The following is a 25,863-nucleotide window of genomic DNA, read 5'->3' on the forward strand; positions in this document are numbered from 1 at the left end:
GAAGATCAGATGCATATACGTGCAATTAATATTCTGGAACCAAAAAGTAAGGACAACATTAAATGAAAACCAATAACACTTATGCTTTATACCAGGTTATAGAAATATCATAGACATTTAGAGCAGCTAAATCTTTATTTACAAGATAATGCTGCCCCCTGGAGTTCAGTTTTAATTGCTTTCATGCACAAACCTCAGTTTTACCTGCAGTGTAACTACTTCTAAAATTAAATTCATTTGGGGTAAATGGGTCTACAATTCTGTGTACAATGCAGGAGTGAAGAACTCCACTCCTCAAAAGCTAGACCTTTGTAGGTTTTACAAGCGATTTTCCAATAGCAACTCATCAAAACTGGAAAAGCAGCAGGTGACATGAAGCCAAACCTTAATTATTACTTCACTTAATTAAGATTAAGACATAAGCCTGAAGACCATGTTGCCCTTGACTCTTAGAATTCCTTGCACCAAGACTGCAATTTACTTTAAAAATCCAATTTTTTAATTAACAAATCATCCAGTTTCTATCAATTTGTTTCCAGAGGCAATAGAGATCAGCTATTCAAGCAGGCTAATTAGTAGAAGTTTTTGTGAAGACAAAGAGAGCAAGTCACGTTGTTTAAGCACACAATGTTTATGTATTTGCTTTGTTCAACTTGAAAAAAACAGATCAGTTGGCTAATCTGGGATGAGGTGGCAGCTCTAATGCAAACGCTACCTGGCTTTCCAGAATTATACCAGTTGTGTTCAACTCTTGTCCTCAATGGCCACTTCTTAAATATGCAGGCCAAAGTGCACCTCTATGTTATTGAAGGCTGTTAGATCAATTAGCTGTTAGAATCCAAGCATACAAGATGGGCAAAATGATCTAAGATCTTACTGCATTGGGTCCCACATGTGGTTGGCACAGTGGAGCAGTGGTTAGCATTTTTGCCTCACTATGCTAGGACCCTGGGTTAAATTCTTGGGACTATTGGGACTTGGGGCTATCAGCATGGCCCTTGTATGTAATAATAAAATTATTATTAAAATAAAATAATAATCTTACACTTATATACAGTAAGATTTTCCTCCAGCACCACCAATGACTATTTGACCAGGACAGTGGGGTTAACACCCCCACTCTTTCTGAGGAATGCCCTGGAATTTTAAATGACCATGGAGGGTCTGGACTTCGATTTAATGTCTTATCTGAAGGACAGCATCTTTTTTTCCCCAGTATAGTGTCCCCCCATCACTATACAGGGGAATCGGGACCCACACATACCACAAGGTGAGCTCCCCCTACTGGTCCCACTGACACCTCTTCCGATAGCAATCTTAGCTTTCCCAGGAGGTCTACCATCCAGGCTCACACCTGCTGAGCTTCAGTGGGTTGCAGGGTGATATGGCTTCTGGCAAATTGCCAGCTATTCTCCCTGTGTTTGCATTGGTTTCTTCCAGGTGCTCCAGTTATATATTGGGAAGTTAATTGGCTTCTAGGAAAAATCTGTGCTTGTCTGTGTTTGTGTATGCCCTGCAATGGACAGGATCCAGGTTGTATCCTACCTTGCGCCAGTTGCTTTCTCACATAGACTCAGGCTTCCTGACCTGACCCTGAATTGAATTAACCAGCTGGAAAATGTATGGATGGCTGGGCCCCAAATGTTTTACAGGAAACCATGATGGTACTTAGGAAATTTAACTGAAAGAGCTACCGCATGTGGTTGGAAAAGCAATAAAGACCATGACATACTTGTATTTTCCATAGAAAATATTAAAATGTCTTAATGGGTCTTCACCCCCTTTTAGAGAGTTGAGAGATTGTAGCGATCATACATGAGCACAACGAATTTTCTTATATGACACAAGATTCATTTTTTTCATGTATACAAAATTCTCCTGGCACATCAAGTGTATTTTAGAAATCATTTCAATTAGAAAAGGGGAAATGTAATTGAAAAATTGGCCCCTCATGAATATCCTGAAAGTAAAAACCAAATCGGTTTTCTAAAAATATGCTTAAAGTGTACTGCATCTTGAACATATGCAAAGCATTTCCAGTATCATAAGTAATCAGTAATATTAATCGTTTATATTGAAGTACTGTATTATTAAAGGTGTTCTTTTTATATAACTAATTTTACATAAAAAATTAAAGGTGTTCTTTATGATAGTGTATTGAAAGCACAAACCTAGTTGTCAAAATGATGTATACCTATCACACTTTTTACCTTTATGTCAGAAAACCACACCAAAGGTATTTAAAATACAACACAAAAAATCAAAACAGTATTTTAAATTTTATTTTTAACATAAAGCCTAAGTTATTTTTCACACGATTGAAATAACCCCTTTTGCTCTGCTGATAAATTGTTATTATGTTACCTTTGCGCAACACGTGTTTTGTAACTGACGCAGAAGTCAAATATTTGCATGTCTCACACTCCAGGAAGTTCAGAGAAGGGGTTTTCCAGATCTAGCTTGCGGGAAGTGTTATACATTAGAAACAGCAGGCAAAACAAAAGGGCAAATAACGAACTTTAGAAAATGAAAGACCCCATAATAATATTATAAAAATATTAGTATGTATACATAGACTAATTTAAACGATCGGGATTATAATTTATTTAAAATCGGCTAATCTGAATGCGTTTTTTAAAAGAAGGCACGTTTCCAGACTCCTTCTAAATGCCATTAAACTCGTAAGAAAAGCTATATTTTATATACTGATCGCTTCAATCAGTGGTTCGCAGTGTAGGAAAAATGGATTTGCTGCTTTGTCGGCTAGGATGGATTTCTTTCTGGATAACATTGACAGCAAGTGTGCATATTTTAGAGATCCCACCGATAAATTGTACTCAAAACGTAAGTAATTATTTTTATTAAGTGTTAATGACAACCATGACTACTGCTTTACCAGCTTCGACTCGAGCCTTGTTTACTCTTACCCTTTTTATATTTAGAGCTAATCGTTCCACTTAAACGTTAATTCTAATAAATATTTCGGATGAATGATAACCTTGTAACTTCAAATGCATACATGAAAATTTAATATTGTATCAACTTGTAGCATACAGGTTCTTCTATATATAAATCAGTTAATTTAGTATACTGCTAATATTAATTGGAGCTACTCTGTGTTTGTGTTTATAAATTTATATAAACTATTACCAATGTTAATGAAAAAGATTACTTTATAAGGTGCCTTATAAGCTTAATTGAAGAACTGGTATATTGTTTTAAATTGTCTATTTCAGCGGTGTGAAACATTTAATGACTTTTTAAGTTATGGAAATGTAAGAAGAAAAGAAGAAACTCTGTTGTTCATTTATGTTCATACACAAGAAGAAGTGTTTCAATACGAACGGATACAATAGTTTGCGTTCTTTCCAACTCTTACAATGAAACGTAAAGGGATGTCGTAATATATCGCATGGCAGACATCCTTAAAATAAAGAACAGTGAGTAATTTTGTTTATTTTTTGTTTTCGATCTGCAGGGCCTGAAGTGCACTGTTGTGAAAGGTAAGTCAAATCAAATCTCACTGTCTCTTTGTGCTAGTTACCATTTCATATTTGATACTGCTGCCAACCTTTCTGTTTAACTCATGTTTAACCACTAATAATTAAACTGCAGAAGGTAAGAAAAGTGAATCAAAAGACGAGATGGCCTTCTGATCCATCATGGATCTATCTTCATTCCATTTCGGATTGCTTTAATGCCGATACCTAGAGCATCCTTCTTGAGCGTAGCGGTGGAACTGTGACTAAGGATCTGCGCCGGTGGCTGGAAGGTTGCCGGTTCAAAACCCGTGGCCAGCAGAGGAATCCTACTCTGTTGGGCCCCCGAACAAGGCCCTTAACCCCAGCTGCTCCAGGGGTTGGTGCTCTGACCCCTAGCTTCTCTCTCCCCATCTGTGTGCCTGTGTGTCACATGGAGAGCAAGCTGGGTAATCCAAAAAGACAAATTCCTAATGCAAGAAATTTTATATGGCTAATAAAGTGATCTTATCTTAGGTGGGAAGCTGCTTCAGCATGCGTAGGCTGCAAAGGAACACATAATACATTCAATTCTATGCTGGAAAGAGAAGAAAGAAAATACAAGTTTTTGGCTGTGGAGCCTTCTTCAGCCTTCTTGACCTGAAGAAGGCTCCATGGCCGAAATGTTGTGTTTTCTTTCTTCTCTTTTCAGCATGGAATAAACCTATTATCTTATCTTACAACCCTTTGTAAGTGTCCCCTGTTTCCACTCCTAAATACACTCTGTTATTTCCACTTTCTGACCATGAGTTCTTGTTTCATCGCTGAATATATGCTGACTTTCAGGAAATACTACCTTTCAATCTCCTCTTTTTAGGAGTACAGACAGTTATGGAATTTAATTTGTGTAGCTCAAAGATTGTTTTAGACTCTTCACAGCCGCATCCTCCTTTTTGAATGTAGCAAAAAATATTCCACATAACATATTCCTTGCAAATTCTAATACCATATCATCCGTTTATCTACATTTTATTGACTTTCACTACACAGGTCTTGTTTTGGCTTCTCCACATTACTTTCAAGAGGAAAAAAAAGATGCAGTGGTTACTTCCCTAGTTTCTGTGCCTCCCATTTGATATTTTCAATGGAGGTTCTTATTGCTTGCATGTATTACTCTACACACATTATATTCCATTTGCCTGACTTGAATAGTGTTTTCATATTAAGTCTGCTCTGCTTCTACAATGTTAGAATCCCTGCACACCAATTTAGTGTCATCTGCAAACTTCAGAATTTAACCAAATCAAAGAAAAAAAATCCTTTTTCATTTTTTCTAAAAAAAAAGTACAGATCACCACAGTAATTTCCTGATAGCATAATTCCACTTAGTACTTCCCTTCTACAGTGGACCCTTGTCCAAAGTGAGAGTTATGTTCATCCACAGCTGTCTTGTTACGTAACCCTTTAATATCTACAGTATACATGTACAATATTTCACACAAGTGAATGACACCACGTTTACTTAAGTGTTTAATATCCATAACAAATTATGTAATTATCTTGAGATACAAACCCAACATACCGTGGTATTTTTAATACCAGAAATACAGTGTAACCAGCTCCTTTAGAACTATGATCTCGTCAAAACTAACAGAATCATTAGCTGCATCAAGGTAGTTTTTTTCCCCCACACACTGTTCATGTATTTAAAGATAGCAATCCACTCTTGATCTATTGATTTGATCAGTGACATATTGTGTGGTAGTAAAAACTAATCTTTAATGTTGGGGCATAACGATTCACAATCGTAAGTCAAGTGTAATAGCATTGTCTATGTTGCTGAGTTATGGTGCCTTGAAAAACAAAATACTGTAAGTGGAGCAGTTCTTTTTACATCCTGTTTCTCAATTCATCAGTGACGTAAATAGATAGATATTTGATACTGTGAGGGAAATTGCAGTGCAACAGCAGCTTAGCACAGTCAACACAGCACAGTGTAGCGAAATGATACAATAATACAACAATAGAAGTGCAGTAAAAGCATATATTGCACAAAAACAGTTGTAAACAGGAAAAAAACAGATGTAAGCAGAGAGTTTTATGTTTAGTCCAAAAACAGGTCAATGTTGCCCTGCCCAGACACACAGTGGATGAGTAGTACAGTCCAGGCAAGAATGACCTTCTGTAGTGCTCCCTGTTGCACCGTGGTTGGATCACCCTATTGCTGAACATGCTCCTCATTCTCACAAGCGTGTCATAGAGGGGATGGGAGACGTTGTCCAAGATGGCCATTAATTTGGACACCATTCTCCTCTCAGCCACTACCTCCAACGAGTTCAGCTCAGACCCAATGACAGAACTTGCTCTTTTGATGAGCTTGTTCAGCCTCCTAGCATCCCCTGCTCTAATCCCAGAGCCCCAGCACACCACCGCTTAGAAAATGGCACTCGCCACAACCAACTGATAGAACATATGGAGCATATGAAGGACACACATTGAAGGACCTGAGCCTCCTCAAGAAGTAAAGTCGGCTCTGACCCTTCTTGTATCTGGCCTCGGTGTTCTTAGACCATTCCAGTCTATCGTCAATGTGCACTCCCAGGTACTTGTAGGAGTCCACTATCCCCACGTCAATCCCATGGATGCAGACCAGAGTAGGTTGGACCCTCTTCCTCCTGAAATGTATCACCAGCTCCTTCGCCACGTTCAATTGCAGGTGGTTCTTCCCACACCACTACACAAAGCTGTTGACCAGCCCTCTGTACTCTTCCTCCTGCCCACCCTTGAAACATCCCACAATTGCAGAGTCATCTGAGAACTTCTGCAGGTGGCACGACTTTGAGCTGTGTTTAAAGTCCGAAGTATAGAGGGTGAAGAGGAAAGGTGAAAGAACTGTCCCTAGGGGAGCCCCCGTGTTACTCACTACCTGTTCAGACACTGCAAATTGACCTGTAGCAGCGTGACATATAATAGTATTGTTCACTACTACTCCTTTTTGGTGCACCATGTATTACAGAGCGTCAGGAAATTTTTCATGTTTGACAGATATTTGTTTCTCATTTATATTGTAGTGTAGAATCAAACCCGCATTGAAGAAGGGTGTACTGTACTGATGTTGTCTGCACATTGAGTAGTATTCATTAAACTCACTGAGCTTTCCGTGCCAATAGGATTACGGTTTAAGAACTAACCTTTAATGTAGAACGTGAACATGTTTTCTGAGAATTTCTGTAAATTTCCCACATCATATACCCAACTCGGATCTGTCACTTTTTATTGTTTGTTCAAAGTAATAGTTTAAGCTAAACAGGATTAGCCTTTGAAATGTAAATTTCCTTATGATCATATTACAGTATAATTAATTTGACACTAATTTCTTCATAACTTTACATGAAATAGAGATAAGGTGATTGGCTATGCATACTGTATTTGATTGTAGATGGGTTTAATGTTACAGGCAGTGTGTGGTGCTTTTGTTCTTTGTTGGCTTGTTTGCAAGGATTGGCGTTTGAAAGATGAAGTCAGGAATGGAGTGTGTTTCAGGTCATACTTTTTTCTGAAAAATGTAAAGAAGCCAACTAGCTTTGTTTGACAGCAGCTAAATGATCTATTATCTTATCCACCAGTTTTTTAAAGAAGCTACGATTTCCACTGTGACAGTATTGCTCGGTAGCTTGTTCCAGACTCCCAGCAGCCCTTTTTGTAAAAGAGTGCCTTCAGCCCCGAGGTTTAAATGCACTTTCCCTTAGATCCCACTTGTATTCTTTGTATTATTGTTGATTACAAAGAAGTCCATTACATTGACTTTATGGAATAAGTTATGAGAAGGGGGAGCACAAGCAGGTCAATGTATGAGTTTTACATGGGTATGTGTCTCCGCCTTACTGAAGTTAACTCTTTCTATTTTCCTTTCTTTCTGCTAGGTAATTGCTTGCATAGTAGTTGGCTTCAGTTCATGGATTGCACTCCCACTAACCCCCTGTGGAAATCTGAACCGGAGGTCGGGATCAGAATGGATGAGAATGGGGATGAGGTGCCTGTGATGGTGATCAATTGGAGAGCACAGATTGATGGTAAAGTCTGACGTACATCTACAGAGAAAACCCCTGCAATACATGCAGAGGCACCTGCTTCCCAGTGGAGAAAGTTTCTTTCACATGTTGTAAAACTCACGGGTGTCCGTTCAATACTAATGTTCTGGTGGCAGTTGCGATGTGTATAGTGATCTGTTCCTGGGTGTCACTCTTCTTACACTAGTAAAAGTGTTGCTGTGGTGAGACAAGTGGATTAAGAATAAGAAATTCCGTATTTATAAAAGGTTATAGAAGAAAACAATATGTAATATTCCAGAAATTACTAATTAAAGAGTGTATGACTAAAACATACTGTGATGAAAAGCACCATACACCCACCATACCTGCTGATCTTGCTACTTATCTGATCTTCTGATCTATCTTTTCTTCATCATTCTTCCTGTGGTTTTCTGACTGTCTTCCTATCCCCCTTCCTCTGCTTCTCTAGTTTTTAAAACTAATTTACCAATCATTTAATTTGCCAGTCATTATCAATAATATTAAGTTAACTGTAGTTAAACCTTTATTGTTTTGACTAAGGTTTGTAACTCCCTTAGTCAAAACAATACAGAATATATTTAAATATACTGTAAAAATTGAATGCATTTGTTGCATAAAATGATGAGACAATGGAAGGATGTATTTCACTATGGGGGTATGACCTCGTTGACATTTTTAAAATTGGATTGTGAATCTTATTCCACATTTTCACAAAAGTCTTCAAAACTGTAGATCATACTGTGAAAACGCCACATCTTTCCTAAACATCTTTTGTTCTAGTTTTGTGGACTAAAAATCAAATTCCTAACAATATTTGTTTTCTTGTTTCAGGAAGCATTCGATGTCTGAATGGGACACAGGTTCATGTCTTGAAGTTATCCAACAATGATCACTACTGTGTTCAGTTTATCTTCCAAAATGAACTGAAAAACATGTTAAATCCAGATGGGAACGCGGTAAGAACCTATAAATCTGTAATATGTATTATGATTCCACACTCTCACCACCCCTTGGGCAGCTTTATATGACTCAAAAGCCAATTTAAAATATTTTTGGATGTCTAGATTATTTTGTCAGTGCATGACCCATCATCTGGTAATATTTTTTTTTGCAGTGGTCATTTTCATTGGACAGGATTGTTGCTGAGCCGGGACACACATATATGATCTCTGTGTCTAACCTGCCTAAGCCCAACATAGGGGCTGACTATTACCACATCACAAAAAATCTTTCAGTTCCAGGTAAGAGAGAAAGGTCACATCAAAATAAAGTCAATGATTGTGAAAATGTTTACTTCTTTTAACTGAAGTGTGATAAAAATACGCTCTGAAAATTTTCTTCAACAGAGGCTCTCTGGATTTACAGTAGTTAATTTCTTAAGTACTAATATTTAATTCACTACCAAAATACAACGTGTATATGTGGTATATATTCACATGCATGTTTAGTAAAACATTATGTCAGACACTGTTGGGTACAAATAATATGCCAGTGGTCAATATTAACAGTTGAAATGATTAATACATTTAGGAAGAATAAGTGGCCTGCTAAAAATGGTCTCTTATGCATTGTTAAGGTGGTCAAATTTGACACTAACAATCTTTCAAACAGTCTGTATTGTCTGTATTGTTGACATTAGCTGAAATCAAACATTACAATGTTGGCAGACATTCTAAAGAACAATGGGACTGGACTAGTCATAATAAATAATTATGGTACCTTGCTTTGATGATTAAAAAACACATTCCAGTGTCAGTGTCAGACACTCAATATATAAAATATAAATATATATCTACAAGTCCATTCAGATTATATTTTGAAGGTTTTTTTTCTTTTCTGTGAATAACTTTTCATAAATCCCCTAACTGATAACTATATACCCTCTCCTAACTTAGCTATCAAAACACCTGTTTCAAACCTGTTCAATTCAGTTTTATTTGTATAGCGCTTTTTACAATGGACATTGTCGCAAAGCAGCTTTACAGATTTCCGGGCCTGAACCCCCCAGTGAGCAAGCCTAAGGCGACAGTGGCAAGGAAAAACTCCCTGGACTAAAGTAGGAAGAAACCTTGAGAGGAACCCAGGTTCGAAAGGGGGAGCCTATCCTCCTCAGGCCGGCATAAGATTAAATTAGAATGAACACATATGAGAGCCGCCTGTATTCTATAACATGGTGGGAAAAGCACAATCCTGTATGGTAATGTCCAAAAGTGTCCGGAATGCTCAATTGATTTCCTTCAGTTGGGATTTCTCTGGAAAGGGCATTGTAGAGGATCGGCTGTTGATTTTACGACCGATAAAGGAGCTGGATTCTGGACCTGGGCCTCCAAGCAGTCCACCTCAGAATGGATGGATAGAAAAGAGATAAAGTATTAGCGAATGACAATGAAAACAGAAATCGGTAGTTTGCATGTCTTGCTATTCCTAAGTGTTTATCTGAAAGCTTGACTAAACAAACTATCCTATAGTGACTTAAAAATAAAACGTTTTGGAGGGTGATACAGTGATTCTGGACTACTGGGTAATGTCTTGCCTAGTCCTGTCTTTTATTGCCTTCTGAGCATTCTCTAACAGTTTTATGATATTTGTGCTTGCTGTGTTTTTGGCAGAGTGCAGTGACCACAGGATAAGGAGAACTAAATTGTGTCAGCAAAAAGGTGAGTTCAACCAATAATGTGCATGTCATTCGGACCACCCAGTTACCTATCCCCTACAAGTCTCAGGCAAGGAGCAGCCTACTCTATACAGTATGTTCATGAAAGAAAACAATAGGCAGGAGCTTAGAGTGTGGAGTGAGCCCTATTCTGAACCTGACAGCTAGAAGGTTTGAATGTACGTAGCAAAACAAGGATTGTGATATGCTGTAGTTACACATTGTAGAATAGTTTTTTCATTTGTCAGTTCTCTAAGTTAATAAAAATTTGGTTTGTGAGGGTTTTAATAACCCCTCTGGTTGGTTATTTCACCACTTAATAACTCAGTGGTGAATTGCACTTGCAGCTGACAAATACAATGACCCAAATTGTTTTTGTCATTTGGTACCTACCTTAATTAAGACTAAAAAGTTTAAATTGCTAAAGGAGTGCACTGCATTTACAATCATCTCACTTTGATATTTTTTGTACAGAAGATCTAAATGCCAGTATGTACAGTATCAGTATCTGAGGACATATGGTCAAGAATAGCCAGAAGACATTTTCCTGTATCTAAAAATTGAATTGCACTGCTTTCTTTCTGTATAGGAAGCCTATGGGAGTCCAGTATTAACTTGGTTGTTAGTGGAGAAGATGCCACCATTCGTTTTAACACTGGGAACTACTCTGAGAAGTATGTTGTGTTCTTCAAATGCTCTGAAAATTATAAGGATCACAAGTCAGTTATGAAGGTATTGTCTATATTGTATATTATTATATATAGTCCTTTTGTTGTGTCACACAAACGATTGGTTGATTTGCATGTTCCTTGAGTCTGGAAAGTGTGAAATTCAACACAAAAAAACTAAATGACATGCAGACTTAGAGTGGCTTTTGTGAGCTGTTCAATAAATTAATGATTATTCCAGAATGGAGAGATCTGTCTTGTTAGGTGAATTAAATATAAAGGAATTGCAAAAGCTCAACATATCAAAATGGCTTTGGAAAGAACACAGGGATTTTGGATTTGTTCTCTTTTTGTCTACAAAAAACATATGAACATTAACTGGAACTATATCAAATGTTGAGAATTTAACTTGAAAAAGTACGTCTATACCACGATCATTATTTAAAACATCCTTCTTGATTACAATAAATAATTAAACAGAAAACTCATTTAAAGATTTCTCTACACTGTGTTGATCCCTGAACAATTAAGATAATTCCCTGTGCAAATTTACTCTGTCCCTGAACATAAAACGTTTTTCCTTTTATGACGAGCGGTCTTTTTACAGAAACATAAATCTCTTACAGTACCTTAACTGACTTTGTCATCCAGTTAAAACTAATCAAGTAAAACTTGAACAAAAACAATAGCAAAGCCCCTTGCAAAACACTAAAACATAAAAACAACCTTAAAAATGACAAGAGAATTTCTAGGCAGTATCTCATATTGCATTAGTTGCCTGTTCCCGATTTTGCAGAGTTCACAGCAAACTTCTTTTGTTTAAATCTTTTGTAAATCTTTTGACATTCACGTGTGGCAAGACACTGCAGATGTACTGTAGTTCTGCTTAAATTTTAGATTCAAATCCTTCATCTCCTTGTAAAGAGTTAACTAGGTCAGCAAAATGGTTTTGAAACATAGTATATTTATTAATAAACATATTTTATTATTAAACAAAAATATTTGTTCACTTGAGTTTGTCTAAATCTTTCAGGAGAATCAGACATCACGCAGTGTGACATTTTCCTTGTCAAAATGGTCTCCAACATGCTGTAATTTCAACGTGGAGGTAAGTTTTAATTAGCATGTCTCAATAGGTGAAATAAAGTGACTGTAACTGTTGAAAATGAGTGGTTGCACAGGACTCCAAGCTAGTCAATGTGATCTGCATGTGTTTCACAGTTAATGGAATTTAGAACGTGTGCAACAGTTACTGTACTCTTCACAAAATGTCTTATATACTAAAGTATGGGGTGCTAAAGATTTAATATTTTTTATTACTCTATTCTTTTTGATAGACATTAAAAACAATTCTTCACATAACACTGTTGCAAGATCAAGTTAAGCTTTTTTTTTCATTAGGCAATATGATCATTTTGTTTTATCGCTCAGATATCTTATAGAGAACTGAGCATACTTCCAGAAAAACAAAAACGTTAAACACTTTTTATGTTATAAATTAAGAAAATACATTCCAAATAAAATAGTAAATTAATAAATAATCAAAAGAAATAAATGAAACTGTAAAATTGTTTGCCTAATAAGAGTTTAGATATACTGTACATATTCAATATAGTATAATTGTAAATAGACATTGATCTACTGTTGTGACCTACAGTATATTAATCCTTGTAAAAGTTTAGTTCGTTATAGTTATGCAAGTCACCAGGTAGTTATACCAACCTACAGTATTTACACTCCAGCCTTCCTCCTTTCTCTTCTTTCATACAGGTTCAGCCCTTTTTTGTAGGATGTGAAAATGACTGTATTCGACACAGGAAAAGTTTCAGCTTCTGTCAAGGTATGTTTCAGAGCCCAGAGGAAAGAAACAAATCATTTGACATGTGTAGACTGTATCATGTAGAGATGCAGCCACTCAGAACATGTGGTATTTCTTCTAAATAACACACTTGTGGTGGATTAGATGTTAGTGAAATGATTGCTTCATTTAATATGTTTCTCTACTGTGCATGTTTAAATCTGCTTAATATGGAATATTAATATGAAATTTTACAACTAAAGGCACATTTTGGTAGCTGAGCATAAAATAACAGAAGCATAACATCTCTGATTGTCATAATATTAATTTAGGAATATAAATCTATTATACATTCTGTATATGGCTAGTAAAGTATAACTAAAAAATAATACACAACAGTATTCCATCTTCTTCATAAACATTGTATGCATCAAAGTCTTTAACCCAGTCACTGTGGTTATTTTGGAAAAGTTTTGACACGCTTTCTGTGACTATATTAAGTTTATATACTTTATAAAAAGCTATAATAGTTTAACCTTTTGTAGGAATACTTGTCATTATTGTTGTAAAAACATTGTACTTTTTAAAATCCACTTAATTAAGGAATATGAATATGGACTCATGAAACTAAAGAAATTAATAATATTAAAGATCTAATTATAATTTGTTTATATTGCTGGTAGTAATACCATATTCCACTATCTCTGTAAACATCTGCATCAATTTCTTTCACTCTTTCACTTGTGATTATTTTGGAAGCATTTTGACATGTCAGTTACAGCTACTGTACAGTATGTTACAGAGCGATGCTTTGGTACAGTGGGGTAAGTGCATGCCTGTCACCCAGAAGATCCCTTGTTTGATTCCCAGTCAGTGCACAAGTTTTATTTTTAACAAATAAAGATTCTCTAAAAATAAAATGGTAAATAATATGTATACTATATTGACATTTTTATATTTATATTTCACAACATGTTAAATATTAAAATGATATTCATAAATTAAAAACATGAATGAGTTTGCAAATGTGAATACTGTCAATGGTGGGAGTAAAAAACAGTTCTACCAGGTTGCAACAAGCCTTAAAAGGAAATCATATATATTATAATTATAATCTTGAAATAACGAAGTGGTATGAAAAAGATCAATGAAACTGAAATATAATAATGTCTCTGATCATTATCAATTTATTAATAATGAATAATTTCAAACTGCTTATATTTTGTTCAGGGTGATCGGTCACTGTTTTAACAACCTTTGCTTTCTTATTAGAAAGACACGAAGTTGCAGATGTCAATAAGTTTGCAAACAAATGACACAGAGCCTTCAAACCACAGTTCCCTATTCACTGACTGAATATGGCATTATCCTTGTTACATACAGTATGGCACACATGATAGATACTGTATATTTGTAGAGAGCAAATGAAGCCTAAGTTTGTGTTATTTTTCTCACTTTGCAGTAGAACCCATGACAACAAAAGGTAAGAACTTAAAAAAATTATATCAAATATAGAAGTCATTTACTGGAAAAGAGTCCTAAAATGAGTTTCTTTATTCAATATACAGATACAGATGACCCATATGTACAACCAAACAAGTTTCCTTACTGGGTAATTCCAGCACTGGGAGGAGTTCTTGCTTTGGTCGTGGCTTGTTTCTTCTTTTTAGTGTGCAGAAAAAGAAGAAAAGGTTTGTAAAAGTATCACTGTTATAATGAACCTACTGCATAAGAAACCACTGTGGTGTGAAAGAAGAATTGGTGAAATGTTGACATACGAAATTTGCAGAAACACCTAGAGGCATTTCTTTGTTGATATTCTCTGAAATGTAAACTGTCCAATGGCTTCTTGCCATGCGAATTAGACAGTTTAACAGTCTATTTTCTGCTTTATCTGGTTACAGTCCTGTCTTCGTATTACAAAACACGTCAAAGAGTGCAAGTGGTTTTTGACCACTTCTTCTGACTTTTGAGAATCTTGTAACAAACCGAAAATGTGTCAAAAGCCATTTACTACTCTTCACACTTTAATTAAATAAAAGTGTCTGTGTCTGACATTGTTATTGGAAAGTCGCTGTAATAGCATGGCCATAAATGTGTAACAAATGTATATTGTAAGTTAAATGCTTTAACGACACAATACAAAAAATGATTATTCTAGGTTCTGCAGTTGAAATCTGCATATTGAAAGCTTGGTAAAAGTGATGGAAACTGTATATCGGATACCGTTTTCTGTCTCAAACTGAAAGACTTCTTTTTTTGTTTCAGAGCTGGCGAAACTTGCAACTCCTTCAGAAGGTGAGCAAACATTCCTGGCTCTTTTAACACACTTTTCTATACTGAGAGGCATTAAATGTAACTAATGAGTATTGTGGCGAATAGCTTATGATACATTTTTAATGTCTCTCACTATATATGGATTTTAAACGAGTCAGTCATTTTTTCACTTTGTATATTCTCTTACAGAGAATATCTTATTTTACTGTCAGAACCTTAACACAAGCCTGGAGAGCCAAGAGTAGCTGTCATGTATCCTCCAAAACCTGTGTTGCATCTGTTTCCACACTGGGATAGTCTTATTACAGTAGCACTGAATAAACAGAAAGCCTCAGACCTGCAGGTCTTTGTCATCTGTAGTATCAAAGGTGCATATCAACATGAGCAATTAACAGGCAACCTCACCCTAACCTTCCTAGCTGTGCTTGTCCAGCTGTGCTTCAAGGCTCAACAGTGGCTCAACCTGGATTTGATTAAGAATTTTGCACTGGATTATTAGGAGCTAACAAGCTTCTTCCTATTTTGTTATCCATAATTATTACATTCAACCAATTTGACTGTGTTCTTAATGGTGCTTCAAAAGACGGACATCCTCGGCCACATAGGGGCTTTCGTATTAAGGATAATTTCTTAAAGAAGACTGCCCAGATGTAAAGTGAAGTTAAAAAGAATCTTTATTTAGATGTTTCTGCATATCACTGGCAAGGCACAACATAGTAAACAAAAAGGGTTGATCATGAGTTGTAATGTAGAAAAGAGATAATGTTCAATGTAGCAGAGCTCTGTGATTTTTCTGTACAGCTTATTTTAAAAAAGGGATTTTGAGGTATATATGTCATAGCATTTACTAGTCCTGTGAAATAATATCTTTCAGAAATTAGCTCACAAAGTGAAAATACAACATGTGTATTACATGTTTTGCATCAATAACGCTGCTTCTGTTTGCAAAACCAAAATACCGATCTGAAGTAAAGTGATATCATTTGGTATTTGAATTGAGTTAAAATGATCAAAATGAGGTTATAAGTTATAAGAATAGAGTCGGGCTATATCCTGCATGTTAGGAATTTACAAAAGCAGGCCAGAACAATTACAATCATCCAAACTATTTAGACTTCAGTGGCTCTTGCATAAGAACTTTCAGGAAAAAATAACTTGGTACAGTATGAATGCAGTTTGCCATCTGTATCCCAGGAGGCCTTTAGAGGGTAAAGTGTTGACTGCTACAACAGTTTTATCTTCTGTGAACCAGGGAAGCAGTCAAACATCTAGATGGTGGAATGTTTTATTCACAGATTAATCTTGTATGGAGACATTATAATGAGCCTTATGTTGACTGCTGCTTTGTTCAGTTAAACTGGTATGGCAGTGGGAAAGAGACTCCTTAAAAACAGTGCAGATTGAAGGCGAATTAACTTCTGAGTGATACATTGACATTATCGTGTTCTGGAGCCAACATTTTTTTCTGTTCCTGTAAGACAATCTGGAATTGTTGACTTTCCAGCGGAAAATTGCAAGATCACATGGCTGTAGGATTTCAGTGGCATAGCTTCTAACATACAATATTGAGGTCTTGCTATGGGCACTTCTTCTCCCAACCCAAGATGAATCGAACATATATGGGACCCAATTACCATATTCTATCAATACATAATAACTGTTTGCACACTTTCACCAGCTAGCTGCAGCATCACTGGGATAAATGTCAGATCATCCCACACTGTCTTCCAGAGGCTCATGAACCCTATCAGTGCTATCAAGATTACATTAATGCTCTTCATTGTTGATTGCTAACTTGATTTCATTATGGCAGTATGTCATATTTCACACTGAAAACCTATCACAACTGCTTAATATGAACTTTTGTTCACATTATTATATTTGATTTCTATTTTTAAAGCATATTATTAAATCTAATGTCATTAGTTTAAATGTGACACGTTTTACATTTCCTCTGTACATCCACTTTTGAAGTTGGAGTGAGTTAGAAGTAAGAAATTGTAGTTCTTTTCCACTAGTCATACACACGCACAAAATGTCAGACCCTGTATTAGTTATTTGCAAAGCAAAAATAATTATGTGACTTTGAAGACTTTATTGCACTAGTTTATGATTGATACATGACTCCCCTTTAATACATCCTGTTTATTTCAGGTGTGGAACCATTAATCCAACATGTAAACCTGGATGCCCCAAGGAGACCAAGGAAGGTTCTTATTCTCTACTCATTAGACCATCCCTTGTACAAAGAAATTGTGCTGAAGCTCTATGCCTTCCTGAAGGCAGAATGCGGCATCGAGGTCATTCTGGATCTACTGGACACCACTTGGTTAGGTGTTGTAGGCCGCATGCAATGGCTGGATTGGCAGAAACAGCAGATCGAGAAGTCATCCGACAAAATCCTAATCCTTTGCTCGCGGGGCACTCGGGCAAAGTGGGAAGCAATGTGTGGCAACGGGAAGGTGTTACTGAAAGAGGACGTCCACTCTTCCATGGGAGATATGCTCACCCCAGCCCTTAGTCTCATCATCCCCGACTTCCTGGGGGCGGCATCATTCGGAAAGTACATGGTGGCTTATTTTGAAGATGTGAGCTCAGAGCAGGATATCCCCGGGCCCTTCCGCATTACTGTCAAATACAAGCTAATGAAGCACTTTGAAGAGATCTACTTTCGCATTGTGGACAAGGAGAAGCATGAACCAGGAAGGATTAACCGTGTGGAAGGTATATCACAGGATGAGTACTGTAAAAGGCCTTGTGGGAAAGCTTTGCAGGATGCCATTGACGCTTTCCAAGTGTATCAGGTGGAGAATCCAGACTGGTTTGAACAGGAGTGTGTGGACAGCGAGGAGGAAGAAGCAGAGTCCTACCCTGTGGATACTGCTGCCAACTCTGTTCTTTGCTGTGTGCCACAGTTAAAAGAAGGGCTGCCCATCCTCATTAATGAAGTAGGAATACTTAGGGACACTGAAGAACTTTATGCGTTGACCCCCCTTGTACAAGACGAAGGGGACAGCTTATTGTCATGTGTGGTTCTCCCAGGTGTTCATCCAGATAACTGTCAGGTATTGACATCTCAGCCAGTCATTCAGGATGCTCCTGGCATCTTGAGACTTGAAGTCAATTCTTCACCCCTACAAAGGCCAGAATTCCTGATAGCTGAACCAGCAGTGCAAGATCCACTTATTCCAGAAATGAATTATCTGCAGCTGAAGGAGGAGATAGCAATGCAGAACCACGAGGAGATAGCAATGCAGAATGACCCTTTGAATAGCAATGAACAGTCACCCCTGACACCAAGTCATCTCTCACCTGAAGTGCTTAAGTCCTTACATGCTCTCCAGCTGTCACAGGGTCCCTTTGCAGAGCCACCTCTGTCTTCTTTAGAGGATGGGTATGAACTGGAGGAACAAGGCAATAGGGAACTGGGGCTATACAATGGAAAGAGGCCATCAAGTGGATCTGACCAAGGCTATATCTCAAGGAGCTCCCTAACCCAGGACTCCTCAACTGGAGGAGATCTGTGTGATCCTTTGATTGAATTAAGACGACTGCAGGAAGAATGTTTCCTCAACAGTCTGAAGACCTAAGTCCTTGATACTGTCTGCTAAAACATTTTTTTTTTAAACTTGGGAGATCTGTAAATGGGAGAATCACTTCCATCTTAAACAGTGAACTGAAATTCTGTCCTTTAAAAATAAAATTGGATCAGAGGTTTAACAACGATTTAGTAGATTTGTATTAAATACATTTAAAAGCCTTCGCTTAAATATGCTGCCATAAGTTATGATGAAAATGCATTAATTCACAGACGGTGCAAGGATTTCCTGTTGTGAAATCTAGGTTTTGCATATTGCATGTAAATATTTAGTTGATGTTGCATCTAAAGTGAGACATGTACATGTCAAGAAGTGGATGTGTGGGGGAGCAAGATTGCAGAGGGGGCTGATTAAACAGTGTGATGCTAGAAGGTATGGCTAAAGTGTATTTCTGTCCATAAACTGTGAAGCCCTTGATTACAGAATATCACTCATAGAAGTTTTTCATAAAAAAATATAAGGTTTGAGAAATAATTTGGAATTTAAATCGAATCGCTCTGTAAGGTAAACCGAACCCTAAAGAACACCATTAAAACACTTGCGACGCAAATGGATGTTGTAATAAATGTAATGTATGATTCTTGACATGAGGTACAATCTTTTCAAGACTACCCAAAATCACACCAGATAATTCAGAAAAAAAAATTAAACACGTCATGCACAATCAACTAAAGCTACCAACAGAGACTGTACAAGAAATAACATTTCACAAGGCGCGCTGTAGAGGAAGAAAAAATGCAAACACCAATCGCCCCAGACTTTTTGCTAAGTTTGAACAGTACAAACAGAATTTGTTAAAAGTAAAGGATAAGGACCCGACAGGAACAGACTATGGCCTTAATGACCAATTTCCTCATGAAATACATCAGATATGCAAAAAACTGTTCCAAATTAGAAAACAATTTCTGGAAAAAGGGAAGTGCGGAGTTATCATGGTGGATAAACTCTATGTGGACAGATGGCCTTGCCGTGACAGAGAAGTCACCCCTTGGTTAGCATAAATTCTTCTGAACAATAGAGGAAGAAGCAATGCTTAATGCAGTTAAAAAAATCCTGTAACGCAACCTCTGTTAACCTAAATTACTGTATACCTCGATCCAAACCCTATTCCTATTGCTTGCCTGTTGTGTCCTGCATTTATGTTTCAGTGTTTTGTCTTCATTCATATATTTGTTTAACATTAATGGGGATTTGATTGTTGTTGTGTTTGTTTTTTGCTGTGAGAATTTTTATAATGATATGGAGGGAGGAACACTATTAAGAGAGGAAATGGATATTAAGTGGGATTGTATGTTTTTGACTTGAATAACTGTTGAGATTTTAAAAAAAAGTAAAATTTAATAAAGTAACAATGTCAATTACATTTGTAGCCTGAAATGTAAGTAGTATCAATTCACAAGCAAAAAGACTTAAGATTTTCAATCACTTAATTTACAAGCTGACATATGCTAAATACAACATTTAGCAAAATCAGAGCATGAAATATTAAAATTCTCACAATTCAATCAAACAATTTCAGTGAATTATAAATCAAAGCATAGAGGTGTCTCCATTTTGATAAATAAAAGAATAGCACTAATCCAAAAAAACTACCATTACTGACCCCAATGGTTGCTACATTATAATTAGTGCCTCCATTAACATCATCACAATTGCAAACATTTACAGACCAAATAATGATGACCCTTCTTTTTTCATGCTTTGTCATTAACTGAGTTTTCAAATTCAACAATTATAATTGGAGGTGTTTTTAATACAGATCAAGTACCTCAGGTAAGTCAAGAAATTGGCACTCCACTGAAACACTAAAGCAGTGCATGAAGACTTTGGTCTTGGCAATAGTTGCAGATTGAAGAACCCATCATCAAGGGAATATTCTTAGTTCTCACCCCTTCGTCAGTCTTTTTTCTATATTGATTTTTTTCACACTAGTAATTTAATCATATCTGACATTTCAGTTACCAGAATTGACCCCATTACAATTAGTGATCATACCCCAGTGTCCTTCAATTATAAATAGTAATCTAAACAGCGCACTACTAGATAATGGTTTAATACATTGCTGCTATAAGGTGAAGACTTCAATATATTTTGAAGGAGTGGGCATCCTTCATGGAAATAAATTAATCTCCATAAACTTCATCTTCTTTACTTTGGGAAACTGGCAAAGTTGAACTGAGGGGCAAAATATCATTATAATAATAATAATAATAATAATAATAATAATTGCTTACACTTATATAGCACTTTTCTGGACACTCAAAGTGCTTTACAGGTGATGGGGACTCTCCTCTACCACCACCACCACCAATGTGCAGCCCCATCTGGATGATGCAACGGCAGCCATAGTGCACCAGAACGCTCACCACACATCAGATAGCAGTGGGGAGGAGAGCAAAGTAATGAAGCCAATTCATAGATGGGGATTATTAGGAGGCCATGATTGGTAAGGGCCAATGGGAAATTTGGCCAGGATGGCGGGGTTACACCCCTACTCTTTTCGAGAAACGCCATAGGATTTTTAATGCCCACAGAGTCATTAATAGTCACGTTACTAGGAGCAGAAAGTACGACCATATAACCCCTATACTTAGCTCTCTTCATTGGCTTTCTGTCAGGCACAGTGCAGACTTCAAAATCCTTTTACTTATAAGGCTCTCAGAGGTCAGGCACCTGTCTATCTAATGGAACTTAATGTATACAATCCAAATCGCCCACTTAGATCACAGAATGCAGGTCTTCTTCATATTCATGTAGTGGATGGGAAAGCTTTTAGTTACAGGGCCCCTAGCTTATGGAACAGTCTCCCACCCCATGTTTGGGATGTTGAGTCAATCTCAGTATTCAAATTCAGACTGAAGACCTATTACTTCAGCCTAGCCTACTCACACCTTACATGATAGCCTGCTGCACCCATGGCTGCTAGTGCTGCTGTACATGCCATTGTGTCTCTGTGTTGGCCCACCACATGTAGATATATCTGTTCTGACCATACTATCCTATTCTCCTCCTCATGTGTGTTGATGACTCCCGGGCTGGGCGCCATCTGAGTTGGATGCTGCATCACTGCCATGGATACAAGAGGGACATCATGGATATAGCAATCGTTTAGGAGGATTTTGCTGGTCTACAAAGATCTTCATGGAGTACTGACATATAGAAGACATGATGGATGGATTAATACCCTTAGTCATGTATTCCTTTTTTTAATTGTATAATGTTAACATGCCCAAAGGGGTTGGGCAGCCAGTTGACCTTGGACCCCTAGAGGTTTTTTATTCCTCTTCTCCATTATCTTTTGGTCTTTTCTTCTTCTGTATTCACATGTATGGTCACTTGCTTTGTTAAACACCTCGGGCCAACCTTGTTGTGAAAGGCACTATATAAAAATAAAATTGAATTGACAAATCTCAGACACATCTTTCTGAATAACACCTTTATAACATTTAAGGATTTGGTCCTGAAGTACAATATTGGGAAAGAACAATATCACCAGATATAATCAGTGATTAAATCCAAAATTAATATAACACATTACAATTTACAGCCACCTTTGTTAACAAAGGAAATTAACAAAATATCAACTCCTAAGAAATGTCTCTTAATTTTATAAGCGATTATTGTGTTGACTCAACAATATCCCTACTAATTATAAAGCGGGGAAAAAGACCTATCATTCAGTCCCAGCACTGACATCTTGAAACTAAACTATAAGAACACCTTCTCAGTGACTAACAATACTAATAAATGGCTTATTCAATACAAAGTAAATCTCACCCCACATAAAGATATACAAGATGGGTTAAATAAATTCAGATACATGTTCATACTGTAGATAAGACACTCCAGATAACTACTTCCATGCTGCTTGGCTCTGCCATACAACATGTTCTTAGCAGACAGTTATTTATAGAATGTCCCTCCTTATGAGCTCAGCATTCCTCTATCTGCATCTCTTTGATCACTGGGAGATCTCTAGGAAATTCACTGATTCAGCACTCTCAAACAATACTCATTGCCCTAACTAGTGCTAAGAGTTATTTTCTTGAACTGGAAAACCGGAAATACACTTCATATTACACGATGGTTAAATCTTCCTATAGAACACATATCAAATGGAAAATGACTGGCTCTATTAAAAATCAAATGAGATATTTTGAAGTAATTTGGGCTCCATTTATTGGCAATCTAAATTTATTGTGCACACTCACACACCGTATTGTAGTAGATCCCTTTCTTACATAGCGTGGTAAGGGGTCTTCACATGAACTGTAATTGTATCTTCCCTGGATTGCAGTGGCAATAACCTTCCACGGTCGATTCCGGTTGGCCGGGTACGCTCATTAACCTTCTTCATATTTACCGGCGTCCCGACCCGGAAAACGACTGAGGCTGCTACTAGTTTTATCCCGATATAAGCCCTCTTTGACTGGTAGTGCTTAACAAAGCCGTTATCGCTGAAGTGTCTCTTTGAACACGCACTGTCTTATTAAACCGTGAGGATCCATGAAAAGACAACCTTTGACTGTCCGAGGAACTGCTTTTATAGGGAACTAAAGTCACCATGTACGGCCAATTTAGTGATTTCCCCGTGAGAATCCGAAGAATGTGCTTCTCCTAAATGAGATGACGCCGTCCCTGAGGAATTCACCCGTGTTTCCGACCCCTGCTTTCCTACATGTATATATTGTACATACAAAGAGTCATGTAAAAATAATAATAATAAACTTTATTTTATATAGCACATTTAAAGGTGGCTTCTCAAAGCGCTTTACAGAATGACAACAACAATAAATAAGAAGAATACACAAGAAAAAACACAATTACAATACATAGAGGAGACTGTGGATGCTGGTACTAAGTACAGTATAGTAGGAGCAGAGGGGTAAAGAATGGAACCAGTTAAGTAAAGGCTCTTCTAAAGAAGAACATGTACTCTTCTACAGAACTTGTACACTTATAAAGTATGCATCATGCATCATCATCGTGTGCCACATTTTTTTCTTTTTTTTATGGGGTGGTTATCATTCCAATCACCCAATATTATTATTGTTGTTATTATTGTATGTAATAGGTAAACTATACTGAATGTAACCATAAAGTTTCCCTTTTATACCTCACACATTACATTCTGTCTTGTCCTGTCCTGACATGTCTCTCTACTGTGTTTTATCCTATTTGTCTGTTTTTTCTCTCTTTTTTCTCCTGTGTCTGTCGAATTTGTGTTGTCAAAATAAGTTGATATTAGGCTGTGGGGATTGAGTCTGACCTGGGTAGTTTCCCCGTGAGAGAATCCTGTAAAAATCAGTTCAGCGGTGTGGACTTTTTTGATAGAGGAGGTGCAGAAGAAGGGCCTGACTGGAAAAGCAGATACTGTCGTGAGTAAAGAGGCTATGATTTAGAGGGGTGTTTGCACCGTGCTGAACCTGGAGAACACGGCTGCCCAATCATTCATTTTTCCGTTTGTGACAGGCCACAAGGATGAAGGGAGGAAAATGGAGGCAGTTAATCCACAGGGCGCTGGAAATGCCCTGGACATTGAGATCTACTTCCTGTGCTTCATGAAGGTGTGCCTGCCCTCGGAGAGGCGCTGTGCGGAGGGCTTTCCCAGGAAAGGTCACCCGTCCTGCCTCATAGAAGGAGGGGTTTGTCACTGACACTGGCCCTGAGAGGCTGATGGGAAAGGAAGTCTTATTTTCAGGTTGCAGTGGGGATCTGGTATTAGAAATAGACTCCACCAAGTGTTTTTTGGGGGGATATAGTGTGACTATTGGGAGCTTTATTTTTGAGATGCTTAGTTTTGTTAATGTGTTCACATGAAAGACCACTGTGTGTTGTTTTTGTAAAAAAAATAGAAATGAATGTAGATGAGCTGTGTCCTGGTGCCGTAACTTTAGGGACCTGCAGCATGCGTACATTATACATACAGAACTAAGATTAAATACAAACTGAAATGTTGATAACTTCAAAGTTCCACCGTTTCTTATCTGGATAGTCATTAAACATTTGCTGAACTCAGTTCTTGGAAAAAAAAAAGGATATTTAAAATATTATCCATAATTCATTTTCATATTAAATTACGTTTTAACTGTGTGGCACATAAAGATTTTTTTCTTAAGTGAAGATCACAATTTTGTTTGGTTTATCCTACTTATATTATCATCATTATATTCTGCTGCTTAGAGTTTTTATCAAAGAAAACTATGTGGTCAAACATTTTACAAAGGACATATGAGGTTTTTAATAAAAATAATAATCTTTACACTTACTATAGTGCTTTTCTGGACACTCCACTCAGGTAATGGGGACTCCCCTCCACCACCACCAATGTGCAGCCCCACCTGGATGATGCGACGGCAGCCATAGTGCGCCAGAACACTCATCACACACCAGCTCTCAGTGGGGAGGAGAGCAGAGTGATGAAGCCAATTCATAGATGGGGATTATAAGGAGGCCATGACAGGTAAGGGCCAGGGGGAAATTTGGCCACGATGCTGGGGTAACACCCCTACTCTTTTCGAGAGCCCTTGAATTTTAAATTACCATGGAGAGTCAGGATCCCCGTTTTATGTTTCATCTGAAAGATAGTAACTTATGTTTTACAGTATAGTGTCCTCATCACTATACTGGGGTATTATGACTTACAGAGACCACAGGATGAGTGCTCCCTACTGGCCTACTACTATACAACTGGTAACCTATGGATATAGCTTCTGGCAAAAAATGAAAAAATAGCATTTATATTTGTGCAATGAAATGTGAATACTGTATGGAATGGAAAGCTATTATTGAATGTTAAAAGCAAGAACCCATTTGCTGTTTTTGTAGCAGTGGCTGTAAAGATTTGTCCATATACTGTAACAAGGATAGACATATTGGTGAATCTGTTTACCTGGAAGATCACATTTCAATCAAGTGTTTAAGTACAACATATTAATAAATTATACATTATTAAGGTTTTTACTTAATTAACTTAACAAATGGTTCAGACTTTATAAAACTTGCAGTGATTTGCTTTTTTCAGTTTCTCTAATTAACTCGAAAATCTAATGTATCTAATCTAATCTTCTGCCTTAAACTTTGTTTTCCCAAGATAAAGCTAAAATGCACCTTTGGATTGCAACAATACAACAGTTTTATTAAGCCATGACATTTTCAGATATGTCATATTTTAGAGAGATGTTATATAGTAAAGTTGTACTATTTTTGTAATCTAATGATAACATTTGATTTTATTGTTATTCTGCATTTTCTTTGAAAATAAATATGCCAAATAACAGAATTATCCTTTCCTTTCAGAACAGTTTTGACCAGTCAGATGGTTTCAACAATTAAGA

At 37.0% G+C, this 25,863-nt stretch overlaps 1 protein-coding gene across 2 annotated transcripts; it reads left to right on the forward strand.

The window, feature by feature from the left end:
* Nucleotides 1-2,435: 2,435 nt before the first annotated feature.
* On the forward strand, nucleotides 2,436-19,889 carry il17ra1a (interleukin 17 receptor A1a). Of its 2 annotated transcripts, none has more exons than XM_088923509.1 (13): nucleotides 2,436-2,844; nucleotides 3,479-3,503; nucleotides 7,382-7,531; nucleotides 8,363-8,487; nucleotides 8,646-8,772; nucleotides 10,141-10,188; nucleotides 10,774-10,916; nucleotides 11,886-11,960; nucleotides 12,623-12,692; nucleotides 14,113-14,133; nucleotides 14,219-14,341; nucleotides 14,919-14,948; nucleotides 17,082-19,889. In XM_088923509.1, exons 1-13 carry the CDS (start codon nucleotides 2,743-2,745, stop codon nucleotides 18,515-18,517), a joined length of 2,475 nt encoding a protein of 824 aa, XP_088779635.1. In that variant the 5' UTR covers nucleotides 2,436-2,742; the 3' UTR covers nucleotides 18,518-19,889. The 2 variants fall into 2 exon arrangements, with proteins under 2 accessions (XP_088779635.1, XP_088779636.1); XM_088923510.1 differs by having other exon boundaries at nucleotides 14,116-14,133.
* The last annotated feature ends 5,974 nt before the right edge of the window (nucleotides 19,890-25,863 follow it).

Source organism: Atractosteus spatula, chromosome 8 (genome assembly GCF_055471065.1).
Source record: "Atractosteus spatula isolate fAtrSpa1 chromosome 8, fAtrSpa1.hap1, whole genome shotgun sequence".
NCBI classification, from domain to species: domain Eukaryota; kingdom Metazoa; phylum Chordata; class Actinopteri; order Semionotiformes; family Lepisosteidae; genus Atractosteus; species Atractosteus spatula.